Source organism: Epinephelus fuscoguttatus, linkage group LG5, assembly GCF_011397635.1.
Source record: "Epinephelus fuscoguttatus linkage group LG5, E.fuscoguttatus.final_Chr_v1".
NCBI lineage: Eukaryota > Metazoa > Chordata > Actinopteri > Perciformes > Serranidae > Epinephelus > Epinephelus fuscoguttatus.
Genome location: NC_064756.1, coordinates 44,639,434 through 44,666,671, shown reverse-complemented (window position 1 = coordinate 44,666,671; position 27,238 = coordinate 44,639,434). Strand labels below are relative to the sequence as shown.

The 27,238-nt window shown below is 41.1% G+C and overlaps 2 protein-coding genes across 3 annotated transcripts in view; both read left to right on the top strand.

Moving 5' to 3' along the window:
- bcas3 (BCAS3 microtubule associated cell migration factor) overlaps positions 1–7,201 on the top strand; it is a 937,438-nt gene extending 930,237 nt beyond the window's left edge. For both annotated transcript variants that reach the window (XM_049576752.1, XM_049576750.1), the window contains one exon: positions 5,586–7,201. In XM_049576752.1, coding sequence (XP_049432709.1) covers positions 5,586–5,734 — 149 coding nt within the window. In that variant the 3' untranslated portion in view covers positions 5,735–7,201. The remainder of the gene's footprint in view (positions 1–5,585) is intronic.
- A 10,443-nt stretch (positions 7,202–17,644) lies between these two features.
- On the top strand, positions 17,645–26,600 carry tbx2b (T-box transcription factor 2b). The gene is made up of 7 exons (XM_049576763.1): positions 17,645–18,505; positions 19,318–19,585; positions 21,193–21,339; positions 22,589–22,665; positions 22,883–23,052; positions 23,930–24,513; positions 24,983–26,600. Exons 1-7 carry the CDS (start codon positions 18,147–18,149, stop codon positions 25,430–25,432), a joined length of 2,055 nt encoding a protein of 684 aa, XP_049432720.1. The 5' UTR covers positions 17,645–18,146; the 3' UTR covers positions 25,433–26,600.
- The last annotated feature ends 638 nt before the right edge of the window (positions 26,601–27,238 follow it).

Below are 27,238 nucleotides of genomic sequence, written 5' to 3'. Positions count from 1 at the left end.
AAGAAACACAAGGAATGGACATTAGACCAGTGGAAATCTGTGCTTTGGTCTGATGAGTCCAAATTTGAGATCTTTGGTTCCAACCGCCGTGTCTTTGTGAGACGCAGAAAAGGTGAACGGATGGATTCCACATGCCTGGTTCCCACTGTGAAGCATGGAGGAGGAGGTGTGATGGTGTGGGGGTGTTTTGCTGGTGACACTGTTGGGGATTTATTCAAAATTGAAGGCACACTGAACCAGCATGGCTACCACAGCATCCTGCAGCGACATGCCATCCCATCCGGTTTGCGTTTAGTTGGACGATCATTTATTTTTCAACAGGACAATGACCCCAAACACACCTCCAGGCTGTGTAAGGGCTATTTGACCAAGAAGGAGAATGATGGAGTGCTGCGGCAGATGACCTGGCCTCCACAGTCACCGGACCTGAACCCAATCGAGATGGTTTGGGGTGAGCTGGACCGCAGAGTGAAGGCAAAGGGGCCAACATGTGCTAAACACCTCTGGGAACTCCTTCAAGACTGTTGGAAAACCATTTCAGGTGACTACCTCTTGAAGCTCATGGAGAGAATGCCAAGAGTGTGCAAAGCAGTAATCAGAGCAAAGGGTGGCTATTTTGAAGAAACTAGAATATAAAACATGTTTTCAGTTATTTCATCTTTTTTTGTTAAGTACATACCTCCACATGTGTTCATTCATAGTTTTGATGCCTTCAGTGAGAATCTACAATGTAAATAGTCATGAAAATAAAGAAAACGCACTGAATGAGAAGGTGTGTCCAAACTTTTGGCCTGTACTGTATATATATATGACATCTGTGTCTCTATAGAAAACTGTAAATCACATTTGTATGCAGATGGCCTGATTCTTTTGTGCACCATTGATAGAGGAAGCTGTATCAAACCTTTAGTGTGCATTTGACTGTGCAGAAATCCTTAAAAAATCTTAGACTGATTTTAAATGACACCAAAACTAAATTCATGTTGTCATATTGACAAGGGTGGCTGTGGCTCAGAGGCAGTGCAGGTCGTCCTGCACTGCCTGCACCAATCGAAAGATCAGCGGTTCGATCCCGGGCTCCTCCAGGCTGCATGTCAAAGTATCCTTGAGCAAGATACTGAACCCCAAATTGCTCCCGATGGCTGTTCCATCGGTGTGTGAGTGTCTTAAAACTGAGTAGCAGGTGGCACCTTGTACGGTAGTCTCAGCTACCAGTGTATGAATGTGTGTGAATGGGTGAATGTGATTTGTAGTGTAAAAAGCGCTTTGAGTGGTCACTAGATGACTAGAAAGGCGCTATACAAATGCAGGTCCATTTACAAGGTCAAGGAAGTGCGATCTTGACACCTTTTCCATCCGGTCCCTGAGTGGCACCCACACTGAACATGTTACAGATTATAAATACCTTGGCATCTGGCTAGATGACAAGCTTTCATTTAAAACACACATGGGCTCACAAAAAAGTGAGAATTAAATTGGGTGTTTGTACAGATTGAGGTCATGTTTCTCTTTAGAGAATAGAAGGACAATTATTCAATCACCTATAATGTCAGTCTTACATTATGGTGACATTTTGTATATGCAGCTCAATCTGCACTAAAATCCCTTGATACAGTCTACCACAGTTCTCTCAGTTTTATTACTGGGGATTATTTTAGAACTGTATCAAAGTGTATCCTTTTTGTTTATAAGGCATTGCTTGGAAAGCTTAAATCCATCTCTCATCGCACACGATCACAGGAATTTTTATCCCTTGAAACTCCTCAGATCAGTACAGAGCTCAGTAAATTAGCTTTTAGTTTTTTTCGGTCCACATAAATGAAACAAGTTGCAAGAGGTATTGAAAATGGACAAGTATGTATCAGTAGATCATTTCAAGTATATGCTAGATGATATGGTTGCTTTACAGTGTCGCTGCTTTGGTTAATTGACAGACATGATTTTCTACATATTACTGTTTTTATTGTTGTTGTTTTGTATCTGTCCTTGATGGCAGACTCCATTCTTAATTATTTAACTTTTCCGTCTTTTTGCTGTTTTTTTTTATTGCTGTTTATAATTCTTGATAGACATTGCTGCATTTGTTTTTATGGGCTTGTTTTTTATCACTTATAATTATATATTTGTATCCTTGTAGCCCACTGAATGTTAACTTATTGCTGTAAAAGAGCTTAATACTCAGTCAATTTTCCCTGAATAAACAATTGTTGATGATGGCATTGTTATTATAATAGTTGCTATTGCAGTTTCTAGTATGTTGTAAGAATTTTATCCAGGGTTCTAGTGGAGACATATAACAGCTGTAGAGTCAAAATGTAAATGATATTTTCTAGTTTTTAATATTGACACAGAAGAAATTGTGGAATTTGCTGGTTAAAAGATTATTTGCAACCTTTAAAAATCTAGCAGCAACCTCCTCTCACAACACCAGTATAAGTGGCTTTATAGCAGACGCAGCAGTCTTCACCCTGCCTTGGATGACTGCAATATTTCTGCCCTGTGTGGAGCTGGAGAGTTAAAAAAGAGGGGCTGGGAGGGCAGGCAGCGGGCTGGGTTAACACTGCAGTGTGGCACATTGCGTGTTAGCTGGGATAATAACATTGTGGTTTGTATTAGGTTTCCTTGACTAAAGTAAGAAGCTCCCACTTTCTGCATGCCCTCCGTGACAGAGACAGTATGGCCTCTGAACATCTGCAGGACTTATTAAACACATGCTGTGGTTTTATGTCAGTACTGTATGAATTTGAAAAGACTCTTAAGCTAATTAGACTGTCTGTTCATCTCAAGGTCACTGATGTGTTCTGCAGTTAGTTTTTGACAGACAACAGTGTGCAGTTCAACATCATCTCATACAGCAGAAGGAATTCATGATATTCTGTTGCAGTAAAAACTCCAGCAGTGGAAACTGTTTTAAGTGGAAACTGATACCAGAAAGAAGCTGTAGGTCACAACAGATTACAGCTACAGGGGGGCTGTCAGGATTTATTTGTGCTCTGTATTTACACTGCTTTTTAATGTTGCTAATAATGTTTTTTAATGTCATATCAGGTCCAGCACCAAACCCTTTAATTTTATTTATGGAGACCCAACAATTCCCCCATGAACAGCACTTGGCAATGATGATGAGAAAAAACTCAAACAGAACCAGGCTTTATGGTGGGTGGCCAGCTGCCTCAACTGGTTAAGTTGAGAAGGTAGAATGTACACAAGGGTTCTGGGACTTCCTTATCATTTTATAAACCTATGTGAAGTGTTTTGCCATCTGATAAGCCACCAAACTCATGGATCTGTTACTTCAACTCACCATCCCAATGCTGCCTGAAACAACGTGCCCCAGCCAACACAGCCCCATGAGTTTTTTTAATGTAGTGCTGATGGCATACTACACACAGAAAAACATCTGCGGCGGATGTTTTCTATGCGAGCCCAAACAGTGGCAGGGTATCGACACACATCCTCACAGGTTTGTCTTTGTTGAGACATCAGGATTTGCCAGGATTGTGTTTTTTTCCCCAACAACATGTCCACTCTGCAGAAAAGTAACAATTTGATCAAAATCAGTCCTCAGATCAGAACACCTGGGTACATTCCTACTTCTGATGCAACACTACACAATATGGCCATTGTGTGCTGCACATTGAGCTGAAGTGATGCTTCTGTTGACATCTACCTCTTTTCCGCCAAAATTAGCGCATGCATGCAGGTTTATTTAAACATGAGTAAACCTGCTAAAAATAGGTGACAGACTTCTTTTCCATTGCCAGTTTACCAGAACTGTGTAGACGGCTCTGCAGCAGACAAGTATGCCTAGTTAAACATCTTGGACAAGCCAAAAAGCAGGTTAGTAAACAGTAAAAAGCAGCATGGAAGCCTGTGAAAACTTTACAGTGGTTACTTCTTTTTATATATATACTCTTTCAAACAGGGTGCTGACTGATTTGGATCAATGTTTAAGTGCTGCTTGGGTGGAGACGGACAGTATTTTATGGTGGTGCGTCATTACATCCAGGTGGTGAAGGGGCTGAGATTAGCACATTCATTCGGGTGTTTCTTGATCAGAGTCATTTGACCCAGGTGTGAATGCAGATTGTAACCTTTCCCATTACATTAAAAAGCCGGATGTTAGAGTGTGTTAGCAGGTTTTTTGTGCAGTGGGAAAGGGACTATACACCCCTCTCAAAACTCAATGCATCATGCAGCCCTGCATGTCAAACAAGCTTGATAGTTGAACCAACTTGGGAGACAGGTTCAAAGAAGAAAGAAAAAAAACCTAAAGTTTGACAAGTATGAAAGAAACAGCCACAAGAGCCTTGCAGTCCAGAGGAACATGTTCCATGTCGTAGTTGTAACCACGTTCACGTGCAGGTTCTCATGTACATGTATTATCATATCCTGCTCTCAATTTGTTGATGAGTTATACTCTGTCATAGATATACACTGCTGCACATCCACAGGGCGTCGACCACTGTCAGCAGAGCAGCCAGGCAGCAGCGGCAGATTAACTACAGCTTGATGCCTGATGGATGTCACAATACACTACATGCATCGCAATCTTAATTCTTTGCTGCCATTTATGTGCACGCCATTCTGTCCATATATCGATGGATATGGTTTACAGCATGTAATAACAGTAATAGGTTCCTTATGGAGAGATCCTCAGAAGAGCAGCTTGGTCAGGGATGCTGAAGAGTTGAAGGGCTGTGAAGCAGCATGAGCATGACAGAGAAATTCTCTGTGTCAGGAAGAAGCAATTGATTTGGTTGTAAAACAGAATAACTGTTGTCCACTGTGGGTTAATCCCAAATATGTGGACTCTGCTCGTAACACATTTCTTCCTACTGTGTGTTTAATCTAGCAATGATGCTCTAAAACATTTAGTGTCCTGTGCTCCTTTGACCGCCATGCACACGTTGAATTTATGTGAATCTAAAATCATCCCATATATTTCATGTAATGTTTGAAATTGCTTTAAGCCTATATGTTTATGTATGTTGTGAAAGGTTTATATATGAGTTAAAGAATCATTGTGGTTACCTGTGAAGTTTAAGAAAAATCTCTTAAACCTTTAGCGCTTACATATAATAACAGTTTTGACATATATAGTTGACCATTACTTTAAGGAACATAAACATATATATTGTTTCTACATTCTTTTTTTCCCCACCATATAACGAAACATGCTAAAACTGCTCAAACTGTTTTAAGATGTCTTAACGCAAGTGGCCATAAAATAAATATGCCAACATAAAATAATTCAAAATTGGTACAGTTTTGACTTTTATCAGGAGGTACCTTACCAAAGAATATGAGAGCAAGACCTGAGAAACCGGTTGATGCCAATTTTAAGTGCTTCGTAGGTTTTAAATACTTGATTCTATGAACACATTTCATTTGGTACTGAAAAAGTATATTTAGGTTGACTTTGATACCCCGTCCTAATAATGAGGACATCTCAAATGGTGCAAATGGACATCTGGAACACACAGTTGTGTTATTTGATTGGCTCAGCTCATTGTGGTTGATGGCTCCAACTCAACATTCTCTTTCCATTCTCTCTCTGTTTGTCTGTGTCTCTCTTCCTGCAGAGCTGCAGAGGGAGGGCAGCATAGAGACCCTCAGTAACAGCTCGGGCTCGACCAGCGGCAGCATCCCACGCAACTTCGAGGGCTACCGCTCCCCCCTGCCCACCAACGAGAGCCAGCCACTCAGCCTCTTCCCCACCAACTTCCCCTAGAGTCCCACCTCTTCTTCAGGAAGAACCAGCACCGTCCAGCCCACCTGCCCCACCTGCCTGCCTCCACCATATCTGTCTACCAAGCATCCCACTGGCACACTGATGTCAAACCAAATCAAGTTTGGGATTTGTGTTTCTCTGTAGAGTGTTACTAGTGTTTTTTTCCTCTCTTACAGCTGTTCACAAATCAGTGTGATCCCAGCTACATAAAGTGTTGGTATTTTATTTCTTGGGTTGGATCTGAAGGCTGATATTTTTTATCAAGCTGCCAATGCAACTTTAGTTTGCGCAGAATTTTAATTATTTAAATTTCAAAAAGTTAATAAAAATTACAAAGTGTTTACCCAAAATTACACAAATTGCATTCAAGTCTGGATGAAAACACCTAGACCAATTTATTGTAGACTTTCTTTTAAGGTTAACAGCTATAAGTGTTGCTTAACAATGAACCTAATGTGCAGAAAATAAGAGTAAAGATAAAAAGCAGTTTCATCACATAGTGCTTGGATACAGCTGTGGTCAGGGAGGAACTTCCTTTATTTTCAATATCAGATCTTAAATAGCAGATGAGTATCAGTCCAGCCCTGCTTTTGACCTTATTGTGGTGTTAAATCAGAAACCAGTTGGCGTGGATGTTGTCGGAAGGCAGCCGTCCTCTCCTCTCTGCAGTTGATGTCTGCTGTTTCCTTAGCCTGTCATCGTTCTTTGTGTGTGTTGAAGTTTTATGGTGTGCCTACTGTCTGAATGAGCCATGAGGAAGACAAAGTTAAAATGTTTATTCCAGTCAGTGACGTGTAGTGGCTCCTTTTTCCTTCTGTATGTGTTGCTGCTCTCATTGCCTCTCACTAAATGTTTTTGATTAAATTTGGTCCTCTCATGCCTTTGATTATCATGTAATTACATCTGACAAAAGATGTAGAAATGAGATGGCGTTATTACCACATTGCTGAAGTAATTTAGATGTTTATGGTGTAATTGAGATATGTTTCTGACATCATTTAGACATATTCCCCACTTGGCCTTTCCAGATAGTAAATTTTAATTGAGCAGAATAAAAGAGGCTTGCGTAGCCGTCATGCTGTATTTTGTAGATTAGTAACTTTTGACCAAAATCTTTTTCCTGCCTCTTGTTTTTGATCTCTAAAAATGTATTTTCCTGAAATGTACTAGCTTTGCCCACAGCAAAAAAAGATTGACTCTGATAATCAGAAATCCCTTCATTAAACACACTTTGCCTGTTAGTTTGTCTCAAGCAGAATGTTTGTCTTGGTGAAAACTGAAATGCACTATTTACAGAGTCACACCAGAAAAGATATGAATGAAAATCCCACATGTCTGAGTGTTGTTGGACTGTCTGCATGTCATGACAGCTCTGTCTCTGAATGAGGGCATGAATCTACTGCTTGTTGTTGACAGTAAAATTTGATTTGTAAAATACAAATAAACAATAACAACAATAAAACTGAAGGAAAGAAAACTGTCTTGTCTTTTTCCTCACTTTGATAGCCCCTAATTGTCCTGTTCAGATTTCAACTACGGTGGTGACCATCAGCACATACTACCACTAGTAATTAGTACCATATTTTTTTAACAGGCAGTAAAGTGCTGTTAAAGGGACTTTTTATGGGCAACTCTGGCTCTTTGTTCTGAGAGAGAAATGAGAGGCCACTTTGTTTCTCTATTAAGCAGTACAAAACTCAGGGATTACAAATAAAAAAAGATTCAAATTAGATTAGCTGTGAATTAGTCCTTGTATGCTTTATTTCATCTCATGGATATGTTAATAAGATAGGAGTCATAAAATTTCAAAAAGACATCCTTGCCCAGTGAGAATGGAACATACCCTATCCAGACATGGAAAGATGGCCAGAAAATGTTTGCACAGACAATTAAATGAAAACTTATGACAAAGTAAATGACTGAAACAGTTTTAAATAAAAAACGTATGACTGTATTTCCAGTAACATATATTGCAGAATAAAATCTATCACAGTATGAGTTGGACAACAGAATAAGCTTTCATTTAAAAAGAAAAAAAAAAAAAAAAAAAAAAAAAAAAAAGAAAAGAAAAGAAAAGAAAAAAGGAAAAAACACAGCAATTTGCCCACAAAATATGTTTATTTAGGTCCATTATGAAAAAAGCAGCAATGCGCTCCAGCTGGCAGGACATGTCTCTGTCATCTAGAGGAAGGCTCAATAATATGCAACTACAAGTAACTGAAACTTTTTATTTGATTCCAACATGTTTTACAAACATTTTGCAATTTTTAATATCCACAATATTAAACATAGAAAATGTGGGCAGAATCTTTTAGACCACCCAGGCCACTTTTGACATTTTTAAAGTAAGTAATACAAAGGAATATGCAATTTCTTCATGTCAGTAAAAAATGAATTTACATTACGTTTAGTAATTTGTAACAAACAGATATTGTGATGGCAGTAAATGGGGAGAAAGCTGGGCACAGTATTGAAGATCTAACTTTAAAGGTAGCAACAGTGCATTCTAGCAGTAACTCAGCAAGACGTCCTATACAGGGCCTCAGTGGGAAAGGGGTCCTCCGAAAGGCTAGACTGAAAAGTTTTGTTTTGTTTGCAGTTTTTTTTTATTTCTAAGTAATTAGTGCCATAACTAAATTAAAATGGGCTGAATAAATCCACTGAAAGACTGAACCTGTGGAAAAAAAAATAGAAGCTCTGAATAAAATGGAACCTCTCTGAGGCCCCTCTCACCCCTTAAAGGAGCAAATTGGTTTAGTCCACCCATGCACTAGGATTCCTCTCCAAATACATCTAGAGCTGCTGCTGGAGCACCAATGTACACTGTCATGTCATGAAGAGACAGAAGAAAGGAAAGGGAAAGAAGTAAACAGATTTTTTCAATGAAAGATTTTAAAAGGTGTGCAAGAGAGACATGGATCAAGACAGCATGGGCAGGGGGCCCACAGAGACTACATATGAATAGGGCCCAGAATTTAGTGTTATACCCTTGGCCTTACTCACTAATTCAAGTATTTTTTTCAGCTCAGAGCAAACTTAAAGTCTCCATGTCTTCACATTCAACATCCTGCTGGGAAATGTGTAATGGGACTGGTTGGGACGGGAAGGTCAGTAATCAATAACTTGTTGATGTAAACTTTCAACAAGAGAAATATGGCAGCAAATTAAATGCTTTTCATTATTATTATCATTATCATTATCATTATCATTATCATTATCATTATCATTATCTTAGGACTAATTAAATCTACTAAAACTGGGTCAAATAAACCAGGTGCAAGAGTCACACTGACTCTCCTGAATTTAGCACGGGGTCCCTACAAAACATTAGCCTTAGCTTGGTTAGCAGGAGCTAATCTGAAAGTTGAGTATTTCAACTAAACATCTCATATGGGACAGGAACAAAGCATGCTAACACTTGCGTAGTGCACTGCATTTACTATGATACCAGAAACTATGTTAAATGATAGCAGGCTACATTCACATTTACTCAACTAAAAGAGGCTGGGCTCCACGTAAACAGGTCAGCTTTCACACAGCAGGTCAGCAGCCTGGCAGTGTGACTGCTGCTTTAATTATAATCAACACTGTGTTTGATTAGGGCTGTAGGTTGAAAAGGAACAAAGTTATCATTAACCTAATATAGCTAGTGATACCTAAGATAAGCACAGCAATGATTCAAAAATCACAGATCTTGCAAGGAAAGCCATTTCCTTTTCATTAGTAAGAGTACTGCGGCTAAAACAATAAAGGTATAACACCAAATACGGTTGTAGGATGTTTCATTTCATTAACTGTATGACTTCATATCAAAAATACTTTTAATACACTTGACTTTTTAGGGAAAGGGTTTTGAATGAGTACTGAATGCATTCAGCTAAAATACAGAGGTGCATTTTTCTGAAGTGAAACCAGCATGTCTTTAGACAGGGACCATTGAACCATGACTTATGCTCATGTGTGCCATCCTGTCATGTTACAGACATTTTTAGTATTGTTGTCACTTAAAAAATATTTAAGATAATGCAGTGAGTCCATGTCAGCCACAATAGTCACACATACACGCATGCATGTCCATTGTGACACCAAGGAAATAGGAAGCAAAAGAAAATGGAAAGCATGGCAGAGACTGTAGAGGATGATTTTATTTTCAATGAATAGTTTGGTTTTATTTATGATTTGATGAATTAATGACTGAATGACTGTTCCATTTTACCTGAACATGCCAACAGAGTGAGGTAAGGCTTCTTCATGTGTTTGAACGTCCGAATTTTTGAAATGATTTTACTGAGCAACTTATTTTTTTTCTAGAACTATAGCAGAGATATATAACAAGTTCTAAAAGTAATAGAATAGAAAAACTTTCCAGACCTCTTGCTGGCTTAATTTCTCAAAAGCTACCAGTAGAAATATCTCCCCATGCCTTTATACTCAGGGGAACACACTAATTTCTTGTTTTGTAAAGTGCCAAAGGTGAATGCTGATGCATATAATTGTGTTACTTGCTAGTCTTATCCAAACTGTGAGGTCCCACTAGCCCTCATTTACAACATGACCACTGCTGAGACCAGCAGTGCTTAAGTAAATATATCCAAATGCAAATTGGCAGGAAAATCCCTTGTTGCAGCTTTTGTTTGTTTGTTTGCTTGTTTTTTACTAAAGCAAATTACTTTGGGTTAGGACAGTGGATATGACACTGAGCTGTGCTCAATCGATGCCAAGCCTGTTTTTAAAAAATCACAAAAATATGTCCCTTATTAATTCCAACTTGTGATTATAGATTAATTTGCCATGCAGCTTTAACAATAAACATAATGATAGAGGCCAGTTATCAGAAATCATGCGAAATATCATCAAAATATAATTTAATTCACAATGGAATATGAGCTCAAACAAAGAGAACTGTGCAGTCTTCACAGACATGGGTGGTGGAAAATTCCCTGCTTCACTGAGGAGCTGAGATTTAAACAAGTGTCCACTGATAGATGTAGAGGTGGATGCTAGAATGTTCAATTTTAGGTAAATTAACATTAGCTGTGTATGAATTTCTGTATTGTTGTCACTACAGCCTAAATAAATCTTTTGAGAAATATGTGGAAATGATGCCCCAAAATGATTTCAAAAATCAAAGGCATTTTAGTTCCAAAAATTACAAAAAGAAATTACAATACAGACAAGTCTCTGAATGAAAAGAGGGGAGCTGATGACTAGAATGCATGGACTCGTTGATTTATAGATAACCCATACCAAACACATATACCAGACACTGTGTGTCATTAGTTTTCTTTGAAACTTAGCATTCACTGTGTGTGGGTCTTACCTTGGACCTGCATGTTTTACCATCACTCCGTCTTCTCATTAAATCCTTTAACAGCACCTAGCCTGCCCTGTGAATGACAGATTGCTTAGAAACACAGTGGGAGCAAGAGGGTCTGAATTTGCTTTGCATCCTGGACCTTAAATACATTTAATCCCATTTAGTCCCTGAAAATGTATAAGTTTTAATATTGAACTGCCACAAGGCATGATGAGAAGGTTGCAATGGTCAGGTTCATTTTGAGTGAAATAGATAATATTCAATTCATCTGAGGAACCTGAGAGAACTGCAACATTTAGAATAATGACCATCTAATTCAGAGAGGTCAGACAGAGCTGCTGCACTGCAGCAGGTGATTTCGACAATTGATGAGTAATTAGCTCTGGCTGAGCGTGCTGATGAGCTGCTGCAGAAAACATATAGGCTACACCAAGGTCCGAGACATATCCTTAAGACTGCAGATAGATCAAATTATAATTGTAATGAAGAGTTGAATCTTTGACTTTTGGTTAAATTGTACAACCATCGAAATCTAAAAATCAGGTTAATTTTCGGACTTAAATCTCATCGGGATCATTTCTGACGGTGAAATGACACTAAAATTAAACTTTTTGCCACACCCTCAGGGCCCCTGGAGGCCCTTGAAACCAATTTTGAAAGCCACTGGCACAGAGACAGCTTTGTAAGCACTAAAACTCACCATCAGTGTGTCAAGACCTGTACAGTATAAGGTGTCCAAGACAAAGCTGGAGATGTGCTCACTGATCTGAGCTCAGCTTGCTGCTGTCAGGTTGGAAGGAGATTAGATTTGAATCAGGAACATGAGCGGGATTTTTCTGGATAAGCTTCAGTAGTTTCATCTGCCATCTTTGTCCTTCAAGAAACACATGAATCAGCTTTGATACTCAGTGCTGTTTTAGGTTCATGTGATTTTACATGGCAGATAATAAAACACTTAGCTAGACGGCGGAGGAAGCAGCGATCAATTTACCTTAACTTACTTTCCAAAATTTTAGGCTCACTTTCATTTTAATTAGCCCGCATTAAATCGTTGTGTGCACCATAATGTTATAGAGGACTGTAGGGGGCACAGTTTTTTGCATTGCAATCATCATCTCATCAATATATGTCCAACTTACTTAAGTCGACGGCATTATATGACATTATTTAGGCTACGTTAAATAACATTAATAGACGTTTTGTTAATTTTGACTGCGTGTTGAAGCCGCAGATAATTTAAAAAATCTAATCTTCGATTTTTCATTCATCTTGTATCTCGGCATAATTTGAAACTCTGAAACATTTTCAAGTTATTTCAGGGCTAAACGTTTGAAATTATTAATGTTATTTGGGTGATTATAATGGTGTTTTTGGCAATAATCAAACACTAAAATATAATATTTTAAACTAACTGCTGAAATCGAAAGTAAGACTTTTCACTGGTTGAGCGGTTGTGAATATATTTGGAAATCATTGTGTTTTCTGTCATGCAGGATTTGTGATGAGCTGGGTTGTGTCTCCTCCGTGCTGTGTATGAGAGCTCTTCTCCTCACTGAGTGACAGTAGAGGAGCAGAGACCCTCTCCCTTATTCCCTCCGGCCTACAGGTAGCCGCTGCTCCTCTGCTGCGCTCCTAATATGATTCAATGTTCCCAGCGCTGCAGCTGCTAATTCAATTTCTCCACGCTGACAACACATCTGCAAATACACAAAAGATTATTTTACCGGTTTAAAAAATGCGTCTCAACGAACATAACACTTAAATATTGTCAGCTGGATTATATAAAAAGACCGATGCTTAAACGTGTTGTGATTAAGAATGGGTCGACAGCTTCTCTTCAACAAAACAAATAGACAGTGCAGTCCTTCTCTTGCATTCATAGGACGCAGGTAGATTTTTGGCTAAAAATCTTTAATTTTTTTTTCTTCGAAGCACCTTTACACAAAATCTGAAAATAGCCTACACACAAAATCCAATTACAGGAAGGATTTTAAAGTTCGACATGATCAAATTAGAGTCATCTATTTTCAAAATAAAAGGAAGTTAGAGAGTCTGTATAGAAATATTGTCTCAAATAGATGAAAAAGTGGTTGGATTAAAAAAACAGCAATCTATTTTCAAAGTGTTCACATGGGAAATCTCTTGTTAAACAAAGTCGTTCGTGCAGAGGCCTTTTTGTTTTTACAGAATTAAACGTTTTCAGTCAGTTTATTTGTTTCGGGGACCCACAACTGCAGTCCGGTTAAGTCTAAACATGATATTTACGTGGCTGGGATTTTTAAGACGATGATTCAGTGGGATCTAATTGGTTTTTCTTTTACTGCATTTAAAATTTAAAGCACTTACGCAAAATGTGCTTTTACATCTCTATTGGTGATTTCAGAAATCTAGTCTGTGTGTGGATACAAGGGACCTGGCGGAATGTGAGGGGATTTTTGGCTCAAAGGAGAGAGAAGATATTTTTATTAAGGCTGTATGGGGAAATGAGACAGTAATGACAGTAATCAATAACTGAAATAACTATTTAATGTCAGTGTGATATATTTGGAAGCACGCGTCACATGCAGTAATCGTGTTTGTCGTACTGGACAAATACACAGGCGTGCGTACAATTCTGCAGTGCGTCATGCACTGATTCACCTGTGGTCATACTGACTTTGTTTGTGGGGTTCAGAGCCAAGTCTCCTAAGCACTGTAACTTATGGCTGGTTCTGAAAAAGTAACAATACAGTGAATGAAAACCACTGCGATGTAAAGAATCCAACAGTAAATCAAGCCCAACCTTCCTATGAGGCTCTGTGAGACTAAACCTGGCCACACTGTGGGTGTCTATAGCATCAAAGTGTTGGCTGCTGTAACGCCTGTGTATGTGACAGCTCTGTCACTCTCCTCTGGCTCCTCTAGGTCACTACAGCGCCCCCACCTGGTGGTCTACCTGTCAGCCAGATGCACCCACAGCCTCCAGACAATACTGTAACTGTAGTCCAGATACATGACTGTGAGAATTGGAGGGTGAAACAGGCTTTACGACTGGAAGGTAACTGGATGTGAGGGGTTGTAGTTTATGATTGAGTTTGTCATTGAGTCATGTTCAGCAAAAATGTTTGTTTTATGAAAGAACTGTGATCCATAAGGTAGTAGGCCTACTGTAGTCCAATCCCTGTATTGTTCCCAATAATATATTAGACATCTCTCTCTCTCTCTCTCTCTCTCTCTCTCTCTCTCTCTCTCTCTCTCGCTCTGTGTGTGTGTGTGTGTGTGTGTGTGTGTGTGTGGTGTGTTGGGAAGGGGTTGAGGAAACATTCTGCTTTTCCTTCAAGTGAGAACTGATATGTTTCATTTAGCGGAGTGAACTGTAGAGGAGCTGGAGGAGGAGGTGGAGAAGGGCTGCTCAGGAGGAGGATGAGGGAGAGGAAGGAAAAGAAAAAAGGAGAAGGAGGAGGAAAAGAAAAAAAGGAGGAGGAGAGGGCCGCTGGTCGCCGGCTTTCCATGTGACAAGGGGAAATATGAGGGACTTTGACAGGTCTTAAACGGTCTGGCGCCAAGGCCTCAGTCTAGCCGCTAAATATAGCTGGAGAGATGATGCGGGGAGATGGGAGGAGAAGATGGAGAGATAAAAGGAAGAATAGAACAATGTCGAAGGGAGGAAGAAAATAACAATAGTCGATTATAGACGAATATGGCGCAAAACGGACCCGTTATGTTGTAATTAGAGCGTCTTTGGCGCGGATCGCTGACAGGAGCCAAATCACCCGGACGGCAGACGCTTTTTACGCACATTTTAAGATCTGCAGTTGTATTACATTGTGTTGTATGTATTGAGCGGGCGGATCAAGGACATATTAAAGCTTTGGTCATCTTCCTACGGAAAGCTTTATGCAAGCATTTAATTCACTCTAACTGTAATCTCACCGGGTGACTGACAACTCTTTACATCAAATATCTCAATTTTAAGATACCAAACCTGCTTATTCTGAATCTTTTCTTTTCTATTTTATCAATATTATAAATTATCTGAACTACTTATGGTGGGGCAAATGAGGGACAACTTCTGAATAAACTCCTGTTTTGGATATGTTTCCACGTTAGATTTTTGGCATTTTTGCAAGATATTCTGCTCTTCATAATCAATGCCTCTCCTCTACATTCCCAGCTGCCACACAGAACACAGCAATGAACAAGTCTAAGGAGCAAATGTACTGTTTTCATTAATCCCCAACACAGAATATGTTAATCTAGCACAGTGCCCCTTCTATGTAGATCTACCAGCAGCTCGGAGCAGTCCTCCCTCGACTTAATGACTTTTAAATCGCGCGTAATGGAGATTTCTGTACCGTTGACGGCACAGAACAAATAAATGGTGACTAATTTGCACAAGCGTTGTTGATACAATTATCCAGTTGGGTATTCCGGCAGAAAAACCGTTATCCACCTCCATATGTTACTAATCTTTTTTTCTCCCCAGTAAAGCTCCATGCATGCAGTATCGAAACTCTGACAAACTGCCGCCGCTCCATCTCTGTCATTTTATATGAAGGTGCAGCATTCCAAACAAGTCAGCTGTGTTGCCAAATTATAACAGACAGACACCACAATACACCTCTTAAGAAAACTGTGAGGTATGTGCAAGACATACTTGATGATTTTACATTCTTTATGCTCTCTGGCATTTAGTTCCAACACCTGGCTGACTAAAAATGACTCTGCTGTTGGTGCCTTCACTGTGTCAAACAGTTGATGATCCAGGGACCTGTGTCTGATTTGATGTGTTCCTTGGGCTTGTAGAAACTATTTTGGCTTTAAGCAGGTATATTGCGCTCTGTTGTGCTGTAGCTGCTCCTGTCTGGCCTGATGACTACGCATGGCTGTATCAATGTGACGGAAGCCGAGCATCAAGTGTGTGACAGCGGAGATGTACAAACATCTCATACTCCTGAATCACATATCATGCTTTATCTGACACACAAGTGCTACTGCTGAAACATTCTGGAGTTGCATTTTTAGATCGCATTTAAGCATAAAAACTGTCTTGTTTTCACCTTTGTCTCTTAATTAGATTGTTTTACAGTCATATAACGAACGATTAGGGAAGGAATTGAGTGATTTAATGTATTAACAATTAGATTTTATAAATATTATTCGACATTTTTATGGCCATTAAGAGCGCCTGCCACCGAAAGCCGCAGACATGCTGCGAAGTTCCAGGGGTTAATAGGAAATGCGCAGTTGTCTCTACCATCTAATTCAGAAGGATTATCACTTTTTGTTTCAGTTTTTGTCGAGGTGCTGCCCGTGGCCTATAACATGGTACTTCCTGCCCGGAGAGAGCATCTGTTTTAAGAAAAAAAAATTCATATCTGACACCGACCGAGGCAGAAAAGTGGAGCGGAGCCGCAGATGAGGCTTCTGATGGGGCCGGAGGGGCTCCCACATGCACGACTCCAGGGTAAATATAAAGAGACAAGAGATTGTTCTTACTGTGGCGCATCAGCCGACTGGCGCCGAGCGGCTCTTTGACAAACTGAGTCCAAGTTAATCAAGAGCTGCGGCGCTGGATTTTTCTAAAGGAGCTCAGCAGAGCGGAGTGCAGGGAGGCGGGTGGGGGCCGTGGCTGTCCCTCACTGTCCTTGGTTTGACTAAATACAACCTGTCGGAGATTACATGCTACCACGGCCTGCCCTCAGCTCTGAGACTGAGCGCTAAATCATTTCATCGTTGTGCCTGCTGGACGTGGAAATACAAAAAATCTCCACGGTGTCAAACAGCAGTGTAACAACAGAAATGATAGGCTATAACTGCACTGACAATAATTATATTTATACTAACTTAAAAATAAAAATGGGCCAGAGATCTAAATGTGCCAGAGAACCTCACAGAAATCCAACTTTATTTGCGTTCAAACAAGGAAGAGTTTGTATCGAAGTGGGCACTCACCGCTTTCCTTCTCCCTGTTTTTTCTCTCAAAATTCACTCATCAATCATCTGGTTTCCTCTTTGCCTCCACGCAGCATCTGGGTTTGTCTTTTCCAGCCTTGTCTCTTTATTACGCTGCTGCCGCCGCGGCTGTTGCTGCCTTCCCGTCAGCTCGATCAGGAAAATGCACAGATAAATGGCTCTCGCCCGGGGAACCCGGGGCTGTATGAGGCTGAAGTCGTTATAAGCGAATAGCCTGGGCTAGTGTGAAGCAAATCCAGCCTAAGCGTCAAAACAGCCGATAACATGGAATAATTACAAATCTGTTATTATAGAGAACGACCGAGAGAGCAGCAGCTCTCCGAAATAAATCTCTTCGGAATGCAGAGCATGAGCTGCGAGTCATGGATTTACTGTTGTGAGTTGGTCTAAGATACAGTGGTAAACGTGGAGAACTGGAGCGGTTCCTGAGTATTAAGGTGAGTATTAAGACAGTGAGTCTGTGGACAGGTTGGTTTCTCCGGAGGCAACATTGTAAAAACGCAAGCCGAGAGAGGTGATGCCTCCACCGGCAAAGAACTGAGGGCTGACCCGGTGTTTGGCTTGGAAATGGGGGTGGGATTTCCCGATCTTTCCTGTCATTGGTTAATATTTTATTCTGTTGACATGTTTTCTTACTGCTAATGCTTCCGACACCTTCTTGCCCCCCTCCCCTCTTCTCTTAGAATCTGGCCGGAGCTGTCAGAACCACGCCTATAGGGGCCCACAATTGGTCCAGAAAGCGTAAAATCAGCAATCAAAGGGGCTTGGTTCATTAGTGTTGGGGATGGAGGCAGGAAGGACATGTGAGATAGTCACAGATCTGCAGTGAACGGGGCCACATCTCTCCAGTCAGTGTGGAATGACTGACGCAGAGAAGCAGCTTATTTCCCTGAGAGGCACACAGCGCAGCCTGCCTCTGCCTTCACATCGTCGCTTTCACTGAAGGACTCGGCGGAGGAACCAAAGGAAAAGCACATCAACAGCAACTCTGGGCTATTTTCTTCAGCCTGTGTGTTTGACAAGTCGCTGTAATATTCTGTACAGCTTTACAGAAATTAACTGCCCGCAAAGCGCGGATCCACTGGCTCTGGGTAAAACCACTAAAAATATTATTTCACTTCGGTTTTTGTGGATGCACCGATGAGAGATCCAGTTTTCACAGGGACCGCAATGGCTTATCACCCTTTCCACGCACACCGGCCGACCGACTTCCCCATGTCCGCCTTTCTAGCGGCCGCGCAGCCTTCCTTCTTCCCGGCGCTCAGCCTGCCTCCCGGGGCGCTCACCAAGCCCATGTCGGATCACGGCCTGGCCGGGGCTGCGGAGGCTGGGCTCCACCCGGCCCTTAGCCACCATCAGGCGGCTCATCTCCGTAGCATGAAGAGCCTTGAGCCCGAGGAGGAAGTGGACGACGACCCCAAAGTTACACTGGAAGCCAAGGATCTTTGGGACCAATTTCACAAACTCGGGACGGAGATGGTTATTACCAAGTCCGGAAGGTAAGAATTTCTCACAACCGAGGATACATTATTTCCAAAAAACTTGCAGTTTGTTTCTGCATATACAGAGAAAGAGCTACAGCTGAAAAGTTTGCAGCTAAAAGCCATTTTACTCACGATTTCAAATGGCGCGCGTCGGGCCTTTGCTACTCCTTTTCCACCATTAATATAAATGAAAATCAAAAGCCTACAAAATACTACACAAACACATAATGTTTACCTGATATTATACACTAAATATATTGTTTAAAAAAAGAGTTCCAATCGTATCACTGTGTATGCACTTGGGAGTTAAACTGGTTTCATTTATCAAAGTAAATAAATGAATAAAACGTCAATTAATTTTTGAAATAGTTATATTTCCAGAATGATCAAAGTGCATATTTTGGATATTTTTGAGAAAAAGTGACCTGAGCTTTAGTCGGGTTTTATCTTTGTAAAGTGCATTCAGTTGAGGCAGCAGCGCTTCTTGGTTTTATAAACAGGCTGTCACTTCAAAAAGCAGGGACGTGAAGTGTTGTAGTCATAAATATACTGCTCAGCTTTGTAGTGTAGGGCTTGGACAACACACATACACACACGCGCGCACGCACACCCACTATGGTTTTGCTGTCGCCTAATGGCGTGCAACACTGGAGAATAATATCTGACAATTACAATATTTCTTCTTGTCAGAGCGCCATGGTTTTTTCTGCGTCCGCGTCGCCTTCAGTGGCTCTTTAGTCAGATTTGTTCAAGTCTTGTATGATCATCTGCGGTTGTATTTTGTCTGAATCACGGCGTGTTGACTCCCCGCGTGTTTTTCCCTGCAGGAGGATGTTCCCTCCGTTCAAAGTGCGAATAAACGGACTCGATAAAAAAGCCAAATACATTCTACTGATGGACATCGTGGCGGCGGACGACTGCCGCTACAAGTTCCACAACTCCCGCTGGATGGTGGCGGGCAAGGCCGACCCGGAGATGCCCAAGAGGATGTATATCCACCCGGACAGCCCGGCCACCGGTGAGCAGTGGATGGCCAAGCCTGTTGCTTTCCACAAACTCAAGCTGACCAACAACATCTCAGACAAACACGGATTTGTAAGTACTGAGGGTTTTTATTTCTCGACTAAGCAGATATATTTTTTTCATATATCCATGCTGCATGCTGTTGGAACAGACGGGTCAGAGTGTTTTTATGATCAGATGAAATTTTTATGAAGCATATGGGTTATTGCAGCAAAATACCAAGAATAAACAGCCACGAACAAGGGGAAATAAATATGAACAGAGCGTGAGCCGAATCCAAACTACTGTAGGGAAATTATATGATAAATAAAAGTGAGCAAAGCTAAAACGTTTTGAGACAACGAAATAGATTAAGATTTAAAGGCGTAACAAAATAATCTCAGAGAATATGTGCGTTTAAAGATAAGCTCATGTTTTTTTTAATGCCTTTACGTCCAAAGCTGTTGCCACTTTGTTGCCACTTGACTTCCTCCTGCCGCTGACATACACAGAGCTTATACTTGCAGCTCTCCAGAATACTGTCAGCCTGTATTTTCTCCCCTGCATCCATACATCCAAAACCACGCAACAGCTCAGGGCCTACACCACGGCTGCATTCTCTTCTCCTCTTTATTCTGCATTTTAACCGGGGTTGTATTGGTAATAAAAATAAATAAATAAATAAAACAGTTTAAAAAAACACAATATCTGAGATCAGTGTTTGCGAGGCTGGGGGATTAAGTGGCGTATCATCAAATCGGGCCAGAGAGAAACGACTTGAAATGAGCATGAATGGCTAGGCCGACTGGCGTGTCTGATATCCCTTCCAGCCTGTAACCCAATAGTATAGTATAGTATAGTATAGTATAGTATAGTATAGTGGCACATGTGTTGTTATTTTGTACTACATTAAGCCTGTAGTGTTTTATAGTATGACTTAGAAGCGTCTGTGACTTCGTACGTTTCATCCAAAATATGAATCCCTTCACTGTGTATTTAAAATGATTTTATTAGTTTGAACAGAAATAATCGGGTTAGGAGAAAGCCCACCTGCCTGGCAGACAGAGTGAGCTTTCGACTGGAAAAAACAATACTTAGCCTACATGTCAGTTTGAATAATTTGCAGTCGGTTACAGGCAGGATTTCTATTCATGTACGCGTCTTATTTATACATGCAAGCGCTTAATGCTAGAATTTTATTAATTAACACTTAATCCAAATCTATTGCTGTCTTTGTGCCTACCTTTGTTTATTTATCTTATTATTTTTAATCTAAAAAAGAGCCTGTAGGCCTATTTGATGTAAAAATACATGGTAAGTGTGTTTATGCTCTGTAAGTTAGAACAGACAGGCCCTCGAGCTATGATTCCAAGATGACGGTCGGCAGAGTGACTGTAGTGTTTGTGGTATTTTTAAATGAATGAGAGAGGAAAATTGTAACTTCTGTCCCGATGCAAACTGGATCATATCACATTGTTGCTGTGATTCGGAAGCCTCATGTGTGGCCTGGTCAGGATTTTCCCTTTGCCCCGCGCTAATTACAGACAAGTCTGTTCACACAGTAATTGTACCAGCATCAATAACAATCGGCGTCAACATATTCTGTCTGGTGTTGTTTAAATATGGAGAAAATATCAAAAGGAGCCACAGAGCGCTGTTATATTTACTCCAGAGCTGCGTGTTTGTGTGTGTTGGTCCAGACCATCCTCAACTCCATGCACAAGTACCAGCCCAGGTTCCACATAGTGCGGGCCAACGACATCCTGAAGCTCCCCTACAGCACCTTCAGGACCTACGTCTTCCCGGAGACCGAGTTCGTGGCTGTGACAGCGTATCAGAACGACAAGGTGAGTCACTGTTCACACCCAACCAACTGCCTCTAATATGGCTGCTATACTTTGCATAATAAATGTCCTACATACGTCCCCTCCCCCCACCACCAGCCCCCGAAGACTTAATCTGATTTTGTAGGTCGCCTAATTTCCCTGCAGAGGACTCCCATGTGATTTTTTTTTTATTGCTGTTTTGCCTGGATTCTGGGTGTAGCAGATATGAATTCAAATCTGGAGCCAAAATGTTTGTATGTGTGTGTGTGTGTGTGTGTGTGTGTGTTATCCGCTATTCATGGGCTATGAATGGTCTATTACCTTGACCAAGTGAATAATTAGGCGTATAAATGTGGAGAATGTGTTGTGTGGCGTGATAGGTGCTCTTTTCTTTTGTTTTCTTTTTCTTTTTTGTGTTCTCAAAAAATTGCAGTTGCAGCTTTTGGAATTCTACTTTTTATTTAATTTATTTATTTATTATTTGAGGGTTTTTTTTTTTGTAATTCAATAGAATATTTGTACAGTTAATTATTTTATTCTGTGTGTATATTTTGATGTCACTATTATCCCCTTCGCTGAGTCTTTATCCTCCTCCATGAAGCTAATTTGAGCTTGTGTCCAGGGGGTCGGAGTGGGGAGGGGGCTTCTTGTTGTAAAAGTTAATGGCAACGAGTCACTATCGATTAGAGGGCATTTAAAAGGCTGGTCACCCTGCAGTCACAGTGGACAGATGCTCAAATGACAAATGCCTAAAGCGTCTTCTTTAAGGGCCACAGGGCCCCCAGAAGCGTGGAACCTCTTGTAGGAGCCATGCCGGCATCGTGCCCCTACATGGAGCCACACCGGCCTCCTCCACATCAGGACAGCAGTGATCCAAACCGCATTATTAATTATTGATATGATAGTCATCTGTTCAAGTATTGTTCCCTCTGCCTTTTTTTCTGGGGGACGGAAGCTTGGAGCCCCATAGAGAAATATTTCGTGAAAGAATTCCTCTCCAGGGGCCTATGACAATAATGCCCCATCATTACGCTTTTATTAATAATACAGATTAGAGGTCTACCATGGCTCCTGTCCAACACGCTTCCGTGTGTGTCAATCCAAACACGTTGTCGTCTCTAATATTGGGGGGTGGGGGCATGCAACAAGGGAACCCTGGATTCGAACCCAGGCCGCTGCGGCAACAGCCTTGTACATGGGGCGACTGCTCTATCCACTAAGTCACCGATGCCCCCTCTGACATGTATTCTTACTCTGTATTTTCTGTCAGATAACGCAGCTGAAGATTGACAACAACCCCTTTGCCAAAGGATTCAGAGACACGGGAAACGGAAGGAGAGAGAAAAGGTATCCAGCTGCCGCCTAACACCTGTGTGTGTGGGCCTTTTTGTGTGTTTTTGTTCTGCAAGGTCATGGAGTCAAAGCGTGAAGATATCCCAAAGTACTATGGATTATTATTGGTTGTCATTATCATTGGATAGTAGCCTATTGTTGTTGTTGTTCTTAATAATAATAATAATAATAATAATAATAATTATAATAATAATAATAATTATACTGACAGGAAACAGCTGACCATGCCGTCCTTGCGGATGTATGAGGACCAGTGCAAGGCGGACCGGGAAGGTGCGGACTCAGACGCCTCTTCCAGCGAGCCACCGACAGGCAGGGACACCGTTCACTCCCCGCTGGGAGCCGATACCAGCCCGCTGAGGTTCAGCAGGCCCAGCCGAGGTGAGGAAGCCTTATTGGTTATTTTCATTTGTTTATATCCTTTAAAAGCTAGGATGTGTTGTTGTAAAACTTTACTGTTTAAATGTAATCATTTAAATTGTGTTAAACTGTTAAAACATGACTGTGACCTGGTGGAGGAAAATAAGCAGCAACGTCACGGCAAAAGTGTTAACGTCGTACAGAAATAGAAATATCTTTTATATAACTTACACTGGCCTATTTGGTTGCTCCTACACCCATAACAATAGTATAATCTTAAAAATGTATGACAGTAAACTGTTGGGCGGTCATGTATTCTACACCTGTCAACCAATCTAACTGGCCACTTAAGATCTCCCATTGTACCGTCTTGTTTTTTTTGTTTGTTTGTTTGTTTGTTTGTTTGTTTGTTTGTTTGTTTTTAATGAAATTTCGATTGCCTAAATAATTTAATCTCCAATACGTTCATGATGCAGGAACAGGCGGTGTTTGGCAAATAAATACGTTAATGTGTATGTGTAAGACGTGTGAATTACAGTAAAATCCACTTAAGTTTTGGTTATAATGGGCTAATTTATTGCCTTTTAAATGTAAATATTTTAATAGAGGATATGCAATGTGTAAAACCCGTGCTGGGGTTGTCGACATTTAAGTTCCATTTATTTTGAAAGGAAATGTCTTAAATATAATCCGGTTTTGTTTTTTATTTTGTCTCATCCTGTTCAAGACAAGCATAAGCATAAGAATGCTTTACAGAATGTGACAAATAACACAGGGGCTTTCGAAAGTTGCTCTTAAAACTCAAATATTAGTGTGTTAGGTTGAAATAGCTGGGGCTGAGATATGAATAGTATCTTAGAAGCGTACACCTCTTGTTACTGTGATTCCTGTGTTGTAGATGAGAAAACGTGCACTGACAGCGAGCAGGAGCTGGAGCATCACGACGAGCGCTGCACTGGCTCCAGCAGTCCGGGACCTGAACCTGTGTCCCCCTACAGCTCCAGGTGTGAGGAGCGCATGAGGGATAGGGCTAGCACAGAAAAGAAGGACGACTCCTTATTCAGTGTAAGAAACCTTGAGAAAGACAAAGCGGAGAGCAGGCACAGGAAGGACACCACGGACGCGTTGACCAAGGACTCAGAGGCCGGAGGCATTAGTGCCACTAAAGAGGCCTTCTCCCCTCTCATGGTCCAAACCGAGAGCCCCTCACACTTCAGCCCAGGCCACTTACAAAGCCTGGCTCTGTCTGGCCTGCACAGTCAGCAGTTTTTTAACCCTCTAAGCGCCGGATCACCACTGTTGTTTCACCCTGGGCAATTTGCCATGGCCCCTGGAGCCTTTTCTGCTATGGGCATGGGACATCTATTGGCCTCTGTATCCGGAGCAAGTGGTTTGGAAAACGGCAGCCTCTCCACACAGGGCACAGGAGGAACCCCCAACCCATTCCCATTCCATCTGTCCCAGCACATGCTCGCCTCTCAGGTAAGGAGGGTTATCCAATCAGAAAATAATTCCGTTTGTTGTACACCTGTAGCACTGAGTAGCACGACCAGAAAGTTGGAGCTTTGAGTCTTACCTTCGTAGGACCATAACTGTTTATGTAAACCTCGACCGTTCACAACTTCAGAGCTCTGTTATTTATTTATTTATTTGTTTGTTTATTTATTTATTTATTTATAAGCATGATCAGTGACACAACATTTCATTTATTCGCCACATACAAACATGTACAACTATACGAAAATATTTGCATTAGCATTGGGGTTATGGGATTTTTACACAACAAAACGAGAAGACGGTTGTTGCTTTTACTTTCAAACTTTCAAAAACCTGTTTTAAATCATCTGAAGAAAATCAGCTGTTTGGATGAAAAATGTATCACTAATGTGATTATTTGACGACTTGATGAGAAGTAGTGATGTAACAAAATTTTTCCACTTTCATGTTCCAGGGCATCCCCATGCCTCCATTTGGAGGTCTGTTCCCGTACCCCTACACTTACATGGCGGCGGCTGCAGCAGCGGCCTCGGCCTCAGCCCTCCCAGCCACCAGCACTTCCAGCCCGCTCTCCAGGAATCCCTTCCTTGGCGGGTCACGCCCGCGGCTCCGTTTCAACCCCTACCAGCTCCCAGTGTCGCTGCCTCAGAGCTCCAGTCTGCTCACCACTGGCCTGCAGGGCAGCCTCAACCCAGGCTCCGAAACCTCCAAACCGGGCAGCAGGGAGACCAGCCCAGCTCCGGAACACCATAGCAACCATAAGACAGTAGGGTCTGGCGGGAGGGCTGTGTCTCCCAAAACCTCAGTGAAGGACTCAGTGAATGAGCTGCAAAGCATCCAGAGACTGGTGAGCGGCTTGGAGGGCCAGCGGGAGCCCTCCGCGAGTGCAGACTCTCCCAAGTGATGAGGACTCTATGTAGGATGAAGACTTGGCTTGAATACCAGAGGACTATAAATGCATATGTCCTGTACAGCACATTAGGGAGACTGGAATGTGGTTTGATCGATATGGGTCGGTGAAGGCCGAAAACTGTTATTTTTTATGTTTTTTATATATATATATATATATTTTTTTTTTTTCAACAAAGCTGTGTGAAAGGGTGGAAAGCCCCTTAACCCCATGTGTTTTAGGATTAGCGGCTTTCTGAAGGCAGGCGTAAAAACTCTGGGATACATTCCTACATTGATTAATTGGGGGGGGGTGTTCACTAAACACATAACGATCAACCACAGGAGGCCAGTAGCCTATCTGTATCGGTCTAACCTGACGGGGAGTGGCGCACAGTGGACAGTGGGTGTGCTGAGTTTGGTTAACTTGAAGTATCTGAGCATCCAGGCCTGTTTTTTTTTTGTTTGTTTTGTTTTTATTCCGAGCCGAGCCCTGAAAAGGAGCCTCACGACGCCGAGAGGCAGGTCTCAAGCTGCATCCAAAAACCCAGGCCTGATTATTTCAAAAGTCAAGAAAGAAAGAAAAAGAAAGAAAGAAAGAAAGAAAGAAAGAAAGAAAGAAGGAAGGAAGGAATCGCTTATCATTTCAAGCCAGAAAATTTGTTTCTGAACTATTTATGTAATTAAAGATTAAAACAAATCTGTAAATAAAGCTAAGATCCAAGAATATGCAATTGGTATTAATTTATTCAAGGCTGTATATTAGTGTGTATATATTTTGAATTTAACTTGTTGCTTTTTTTGTCCTCCTCCTCTCCCCCATTTTACATGAACATATACTGTAAATGAAAGCTATTTAGCGCTTGTTGGTTTGACAAACTGTGTATGAAGCAACGCTGATTTTTAGGTGACGTGTGTGCCATGTTTTAGTCTGCATCCACCGACAAAGACAGAGGAACAGAGAAAGAGCTCCACATGGATTCAAAAACACCTCAGGTTATTTCACTCCAGTCAGGAGACATTCAAAGCAATTCCTTCTAGGCGCATCATTCGTATCTATTAAAAATATATTTAAAGATAAGAGTATCTTGTTTATGCTGGTTGTCCGGGGTTTTTCTGTGTTGTTGTTTTGTTTTTGTTTTTGTTTTGTTTTTTGATTGCCTCACAATTTCAATAAAAAATCGTTGTGCTGAAGGCTTGCAGGCGTATCATTATTGTTATTATTATTATTATTATTAGTAGTAGTAGTAGTAGTAGTAGTGGTGGTGGTATTATATTTCAATTAATCTAATTGGAGCTAAACAACTGTACAGCTTTATAGCTCATTTTTTAAAATGAAGTAATCTGGTTTCACACACACATATGGACACGTGGGTCAGGAGCGCCCTCTGTCGGCCAAGTGGGCCTATGTACCATGAGAAAGGGCAGTTTGTTGAATTTGATAAGAAAATGTTAATAGGTTAACCCACATTTCATTAAAATATATTTAAATCAAATGGTGAAATCAAGGAGGCTATGTGGGTGAAATTTGCTGCTCGAAATTTTGCATAAAAGCTACAGCTGTGAATATCAAATATTATAATTCTTTAGCTTTTATTGTCCAACAGAATCAAAGACCAGGTTTTCTCCTTGAAATAATTTTTTTTACTGTAATTTACTGAACAGTGGTTGCAGTAGTAGCAGAAGTAGCAGCAGTAGGCTATGTCTATCATTTTTTCATGTCGGCGGCATGCATCCAGGTCTATTTTGAGCAGGTCCTCAGCCACCGTCAATCAGCATTTCCTTTAGTATTGTGTAGCCGTCTGTATTTTTAGAAAGAGTG

Bases quoted from the DNA above. Each gene is read 5' to 3' on its own strand.
- tbx2b (XM_049576763.1), top strand. From the start codon at position 18,147: ATGAGAGATCCAGTTTTCACAGGGACCGCAATGGCTTATCACCCTTTC. The intron at 21,340-22,588 runs GTGAGTCACTGT...ATTTTCTGTCAG, and splicing joins CAGCGTATCAGAACGACAAG to ATAACGCAGCTGAAGATTGA. The intron at 24,514-24,982 runs GTAAGGAGGGTT...TTCATGTTCCAG, and splicing joins AGCACATGCTCGCCTCTCAG to GGCATCCCCATGCCTCCATT.